General features: G+C 37.7%; 1 protein-coding gene across 1 annotated transcript; it reads right to left on the bottom strand.

Annotated features, from left to right (window-relative positions):
• Positions 1 to 6544: 6544 nt before the first annotated feature.
• LOC106733958 (40S ribosomal protein S3a-like) lies at positions 6545 to 7345 on the bottom strand. Its single transcript, XM_027768495.1, is given in 2 exon segments — positions 6545 to 6628; positions 6631 to 7345. Coding segments are annotated over 2 exon segments (789 nt in total). The 5' UTR covers positions 7336 to 7345.
• Positions 7346 to 7843: the final 498 nt, after the last annotated feature.

Below are 7843 nucleotides of genomic sequence, written 5' to 3'. Positions count from 1 at the left end.
CATCTTGTTTTAATCGTTGCAAAGTATTTCATTAGATAAATGTTACATACTTAGTTTGGCAATGCCTTTTTAATGTTTTTTTATAAGGCCCAAAGAAGAAAATATATGAGAAAATGCTTTATAAACCATAAATCATAGTTTAGATATAGTACATTATTTTGATTATCAAACAAATACATGCTACATAACTAAATTGTTTTTACTTTCTAAGCTCTAAAATACACACATATTATAGATGTGCAGAGGGGGGTAGTAATATGCTTGCAGTGCAATGTAGACTCAATCATCATTTGAATTTAATGCAAGACTTGTAAAAGAACTATTAATAATTGAATGCACAATGCAATAACTAATGGGTTCTTACAAGGAGGAAAATCCATTTTTATCCAATGAATAGTTTCTATTTATTTAGCTGATGTTTTATACTTTAAAATGAAATTTTAAATTTCTACCTCATATCCTTGTAAGTTAAACAGAATTGAAGGTTAAGAATTATGAAGTGAAGTGCATGTAAAGAAAGATGTGTTGATGTTATCTGATACACAAAGTAAAGATGAACTTTTGTTTTGTTTTGTATGTATATCTGTGCTGTATTTGTTTTGTTTAACATTACCACTGAACTAGAAGTGGAACATTAGCATGTCTATTGACAAGGGACAGAAATTGGCATTTTTTACTAAGAAAATGGAAACTGAATTTCTATCCCTATATGGTACCTACAAATTTAAAATGGAATTCTCACTTGTGTACTTAGGTCCAATAAGCCTGAATGTAAGGGGAATATGTGGGTCTGGGCATTCATTTCTCAAGTTTCTCATATGCATGCATTAACAGTTAATTGGCCCATTCTCTACTTCTTTTTATCTGTGCAAGCATAAAAGGTGGTATGCAGCAGAATTTACCTTACTCCAGTGACTCAGGGAAAGTGGTGACAGCTCATGAGATTGTCTCTTGAACTCAGATTTGAGAATACATTATTTGCAATCACCCCTGCCTCCCCCTCTCGCCCCCTTAACAGCACAGTCCTTTTTCTTGTCCAAGGACTGGAAGACAGATGTTCAAGGGTAAATGGCGTCTGCTACTATCCACCACTGTTCAAAAGTACTAAATCATAGGCTGCCCGTCAGATTCTGTGGACTTACCCTCAAGAGGAAGGAGTGTCACCAACTTTGCAGCAGAGCCAAGATACAGTCAACCAGCCTATGGATGCAAGGCAGCTGACTGTGACTGTGGTTCTCAACCCTTATTCCCACTATCGTACTCAGCTGGTCTTGTTCACAAGCCCAGGTCATGGTCACAGACACACACAGGCTATCAGAAGTGGATCTAAGTGCTATTCCTTGTACATTCGTATTGTCTCCCAGTCAGGAAACATCAGAATAAGGAAGAGGCACATTAATATGGGGATAATTTTTCATCTCTTCTGATATGCAAAAATGTTGGTACTTTGTTCACAACTCATTGTGACCCATTAGTGGGTCCCACTGCAATGACTCAGGACTACAGAACAATCTCTCTCTCCCTCTTTTTTAAAAAAGAATTAATTACAGTGCACTTGTCACTAGATTCTAGCTTTGTCCATACTTTTAGTTTAAGATCTTTTGTGAATCAATAAAATGTGAAAAAAAAAGTTTAGTGTGGAAGGGAGGGAGGGGAAAGAGGAAGGAAAAAACTGTTAAAAGTATGCTTAATTGACAAAAAATGAGAAGCTATTTGGTGATGATAATGTATACAGTAATATCTTTGTCTTGACAGGCATGGTATTTGTGTTAGAAAAAGTCTAGAACTGCAGTTGGCCACATGAGAAGTCCAGTGCCTCAACCACTATGCCACCTGCTGGCCCCGAACAAGGTCTTACATGTCTGAATTCTCTGATTCTATAAAAGACAGATCCCAGGTAGAAGTCATTCCCCATTGGATTTTGAGTAGAATGATTTTGTACAGAGACATCCATTAGACTGGCTCAGACTGGGCTTTCTGTCCCAGACATGAGACGATAGTTCCTAACATGTGACCTAGAGAAAATTTCCCTCTGCTTCCAAACCCAGTCACAAACTCCAAAAGACTGGCTTGCTTCTGGCTAAAGTTGCATTTGTATGAGATGGTCACAAACAATATGTAAAAGCCCAATTCTGTATCATGTAAAGTGCATGCAAGGAAAGGTCCACAGAGGACAGGGTTCAAGGAAGGTAGCAAGGCCAAATATCATTATCTGAACATCAAGTGTCCCCGCCGTGGTCATTTCTCTTTTCTTTGGTTTTCAATAACTGAGTAAACGTTTTTCACAAAGAATCTCTTGTCTCTATTTAAACTTACCCAGAAGCAGTGCTAAAAATGTGTCTCTGAACATTTTCAGTGGTGCCCTCACCCTTGGAGAGGGAAGAGAGAAGTTTTTTACATAGAATCTTTCCCACTTCCAACCACTCCAAATATACCTTTTCACAATTGGTGGATGTTAACCTCTGTCCTTTTGAACATCGATCTCACTATACTGAAGTGTTTGCACATGAAGGGGAAATGTCACTAAAAGCTACTGCTTGCTAAGCTGTTGATTTTGTATGAAAAAGATCACTGTGGTAATGGCCCATGGAGCTAATCTTCACAGGCACACACACGCACACACACACACACACACATGACATTCATGTTATTCTCAATTTGCAAAATTCTGCGTTTAGCCTTGTGTTTATGAAACATGAAGGCACATGTCATAAAAATGTTCCACATATAAATGAAATAATGCAAAGTGATTATTATGCTTGCTAAGAATGCAACAATATGATTATGAAATGTAAAGTGTTAATGAATAAAATATGTTTTGACTTGCTCAGAGTTATTTTCCTCTTTCTTGAAGACAATGTGTACAACTGAAAGAGAAAAGACGTTAGAGGAGTATGAGAAAGACAGGGATCTATACACAACAGGGACAAAAGCCAAAAACCAAAAAGTCATGTCCACTGTGTTATCTGTTTACACTGGGTATCAATATTGTGCAAATATTCAGTTTACTTCAAGCTACATAGATGGAGCTTGTGTCAAAATTAAGATGCTTCATAAATGGCTCTTTTGATGTTATCTTCTAATTCATCTCCTTTACAAAGAAGGGCTTTTAAAGCAGCTTCTACAGTAGCAACAATCTTTCCAACTAAACTACAGCATCTTAAATGCTTAATAAACCCAATTCTCTGCAGAAGCTCCTGTTCACTAACCCCTTGAGGCAAAGATGCTGGGAACAAGCACTTAGAAACATCAGGAGCTACAGGTGGGGTGGAGTCAAAGATAGATGCTGGTGTACATGAAGCTTTTGCCATCTTCCATCTTCCAGGCACTCAGTAATGGTAACAGAGACTATGAATAATCAACCCAGAGAGTTCAACCCATTAGACCAACTCATGCTCTTCTTTTCCTTCTGTATTCTCTTCAACTTCCAACCCATCTCCCCACCCATGTGACTCTCTCTCTCTCTTTGCCCTGTTTTTGGAAAAACATCAGAGATATTGCCCAAGTATTCTTCTTCTCCCTGTTCAGCTTACAAACCTTTGCCCATCCACAAGCATCCTCTCTTCCTTCTAGCATCAGGGTAAACCCCTAGATCACTTCTTTCAATTATCTAGTAAACTTTGGATTACATCTCTTTATGACTTCCTAAGGTCTTTATACCATTTGTGAATGTAACGTATGTTCTATTCCTTAAATAGTAGTTTTCACTCATATTAAATATTGAAAATGTCATTTCACCAGAATAGGCTCATCAGATAAAATATAGGGTACTCAGAAAAAGAGATAATTATTTAGTATACATACATCCCAAATATTGCATGGTATATACTTACACTGAAAAAAATATTTGTCTAAAAAAAATATAGACATTTTCTATCACCTTCCTTTATTTATTTTTGGACATTGTCACCACTGGGCATAATATACATTTATATGTTTGTTTACTGTCTGTGTCTTCACCTTCCTACTATTGATTAGAATGTAGGTTCCAAGGAGCAAGGACTTTTAAAATTCTCTGCTGCATCCTATTCATCCCAAACACGAATTAGCACAGGATAAGTATTCAATAAACATTTGTTGAATAAATGAATGCTTGAGTTGCTTGCACTTTAAAATAATTGTCATTCAATCCTACAATCTCCCTAGATCCATTCCATCTCTGTCCCTCACTTCAGATTAGATTTTAAAAAATCATTTAATTATGGTTGCCTCCTCTCCAGGCCTAGGTCACTCAAATTCTGCTTAAAAATAAACTGCATTAATTATTAATTATTAATTTTTTAGAATTGGTTATTTTTCTGTCAACAAGATGGTGACCATGAAGGATCAGAGAGGAACTGAAGGTCTTACAAGGGGTCGTTTCGAACCTGGTGCCTGTTACCAGTAAAGTGGACCCTTTTAGCCTCCTCTGGCTCCAAGCTTCTCCTAGGGGGAGATTTGTGAACTCCTGAGGGATGAAGACATAAAGGATCATGGATGACGACCAGGTAACTTTGTACATTGGAAGCGGCACCAAATGAAGAATTCCCTGCAACCCCAAGGGGAAGGACCCTACCAGTTTTGGCATCAGAAGCAGGATCTGAAGTAGAGCTTCCAGTGAGCCCCAGGAGCAGAGAGTGACCATGTGAGGTACCTGCAGGACCCTTCCCTTTGTTGTCCATTGCTCTCTCGCAGCAACTGGGATGGAAACTGCTGGCTGTGAGCTCAAAGACCTCAGGCTGAATGGCTCCAGAAATCTGGACAAAAAATTGAGTATCTAAGGCCTCACCAATCAAGAATGCCCATGAGATGATCATACTCGCTTGAACCAATCACTGAACTGATCATGCACCTGGCACCTCTGTCCCTAATTTTGCCCTTAAAAAATGCATCTTGCAGGGAGACTCCTGAAATATTCAGACAAGAAGCCATTTTAAAGCTGAGGTGTGTCCTGGTGTGTTCAGGGAAGCCATGCTCTAAACCCATCTCCTAGACTCCCAAAATACTCAGACAAGAAGCCATTTTAAAACTAAGGTGTGTCCTAGCATGTTCAGGAAGCTATTTAATCTTCATCTCCTAGACTTCCAAAATACTCAGACAAGGTATGGTGACCTCTGTCTTTTCTCTGTCTCTGGCTGTCTGTCTCTCTGTCTGTCTAGCACTTTCTTTCTCTTTAAATTTTTAATTAAAAAAAAAAATTCAACCACTTCTCCTCACTCTGGGCCTTTTCTTTTACTTGCTAATTCCAGAAGCCATTTTAAAGCAGAGGTGCGTCCTGGTGTGTTCGTTTTTTACATAATTTTTTTTTTTTTTTTTACTATTTGTTGGTAGTATTTTTCTAATTTTGTGGGGGGTTTTTTGTACCTTTTTGCTTATTTTTTTTTAACCTTACTTTCCCACTCTAAGCTTCACTCTCCACACACTGAATGTCTAGATAGGCCTAGGTACATGGTAGCCAACCATCTGAATAATTTTAGAGTCATTGAAATCCTAATTATTTATTGAATCTCCTGCTTTAATGAAGAAATTTCTTTTTATAAATCTGAACTCCTAACCTTTCTGTGGATACCACATTGTGAAGCATAGCGGAGGAGAGATTTTATCACAGAATGACCAGAAACAACTGCAGAGGCATGAGAAAATGAGAAATCAAGAACATATCTCTCCCAAAAGGGAAAAGAACAATCCCTTATCATCCACAGACAGTACAGTAGATCTCATGGAAATGTCTGATAGAGAATTCAGAATATTCATAGTGACAAAACTAAATGAGATGCAAGAACTGAGAGAAAATGAACTCCAGAAGATGGAGATAAGAGACAACAAGTTCCAGGAGGTGTTGAAGTTCTTCCATGATCTGAAAGAGGAAATACACACCATAAAAAAGAAACAAATGGAGCTATTAGAGATGAAGAATGCCATTCAGGAAATCAAAAGATCCCTCGAAAGTATTAAAAGCAGATTAGTCCATGCAGAAAATCAAATCTCAGATGTTGAAGGCAAAGCCTCTGATCTAGAAAAAACAACCAAAACAAAACTGAGAAAATAACCCCCCAAAAATGAGAATACTATATGCGAAATACTAGACAGCATTAAGCACCCACACACCAGATTATTGGTATCCCAGAAGGTGAGGAAACTAAGAGCATTGATCATCTATTCCATGAAATTTTGCAAGAAAACTTTCCAAATCTAGAGATGCTTTCAAATATCCAGACCCAAGAAATACAAAGGACTCCTAATAGAATCAACGCAAGAAGATCTTCTCCAAGGCACATCATAGCCAGACTGTTCAAATCTACAGACCAAGACAAGATACTAAAATTAGCAAGAGAGAAACATCAGTTTACTTATAAAGGTTATCCAATCAGGTTAACCTCAGACCTCTCATCAGTAACAATGTGAGCAAGAAAAGAATGGGAAAATACATTCAAAGTGCTAAGTGAAAAACAGTTTCAACCAAGAATACTATACCCAGCAAGATTATCTTTCTTTCTTTCTTTCTTTTTTTTTCTTAACTGTCACAAATAGGACTTTTTATTTCTCACTATTAAAAATTTGAACTTTAAACATGTTCTTGGACTGGTGGTTCATATTCATCAGCTTGTTCAACTTTGGCGCCCATCTCATCCCCAGTAGCTTTTCCAGAGAGCTACTACCTTCACCATGAAGCTCCATGAGTTTTCCCAATTTAAACTTGGGCTTCTTCAACATTTTTACTTTCCTGATGAAGACATCATGGAGAGGGTAGAAGGACTGGCAGGCCTTTTCTATGTCTTTTCCGATGCTGTCTGGAATCAGTTTATTGACCACTTCTTCCAAGTCATTTGTCTGCACCTCCCGGGTCATGATTTCCATCATCTTCTTCTGGATTTGGTGGACCTGCTGATGCTGGGCATAAGAGGTCTTCTGTATCTGATTGTTGCGTTTTTTAGTAGACCCAACAAGACTAAGCAAATAACCATCGGCAGTCTTGACATCAACATGAGCTTCAATCATGGTCTGCCATTTTTCGACCATGGAACACATTTTGTCACGGGTGAGATCCATGCCATAGAAGTTAGTTAGGCAGTTTTTGCCCTGAACATCCTCAGTAATTAGCTTGAATTTCCTAAATGCGACTTCGTCATTCTGCAGATCTTCAAGGCTCACTTCAAACACATGGCCCTTAAGGCCGTCGGATACAATTTTGGTTTCTTGAGTCCTGGTAACCAGTGTCTTCCCAATATTTCTTATGTTGAACATAGCAGGTGCTTTCACGTCATACCAATCTTTTTTAGAAAATGGATCAACCACTTTCTTCTTGGCTCCCTTTTTGCCGCCTTTCATTAGGCGCTTATTCTTGCCAACCGCCATGGTGCTACTCAGAGAGCCAAAAGGGAAGATTATCTTTCATATGGAAAGAAAGGATAAAAACATTCTCATATAAACAAGACCTGAAAGAATTGCCTGTAATAGACCCACACTTCAAGAAGTTCTGAAAGGAGTGCTGTACCAGGAAAACTAAAGACACATAAAGAAATGACAGAAAAAAAGGCAACCAAGAAAATGACCAATTTAATGCTAGGGTCAAGAAATATCAATAATAATGCTGAATGTTAACTTCCAGGATTTAAACGGAACGATTGGACCACAGTAACACTGCATATTCAACAGAAGAGTGTTTGAACCTAAAAATTCAATGGTAAAATAGAATTTTATGACTTTTGAGTAAAACATTACTGATTTTCTCTTTTTACTATGTTTTGATTTCCCAATTTAAACATTTTACTTTCTTTTGAGTTGTTGATAGGTTCAGCAATTTTTTAAAATAATTTTCTTGTTTGTTTCTTTAAATGGAAACAAACTTTCTTCCTTCCTGACC

Source organism: Tupaia chinensis, unplaced genomic scaffold, assembly GCF_000334495.1.
Source record: "Tupaia chinensis unplaced genomic scaffold, TupChi_1.0 Scaffold146650_1, whole genome shotgun sequence".
Taxonomy (NCBI): Eukaryota; Metazoa; Chordata; class Mammalia; order Scandentia; family Tupaiidae; genus Tupaia; species Tupaia belangeri.
Note: the sequence above shows the minus strand (reverse complement) of the source record. Positions and strands in the feature narration are given on the sequence as shown.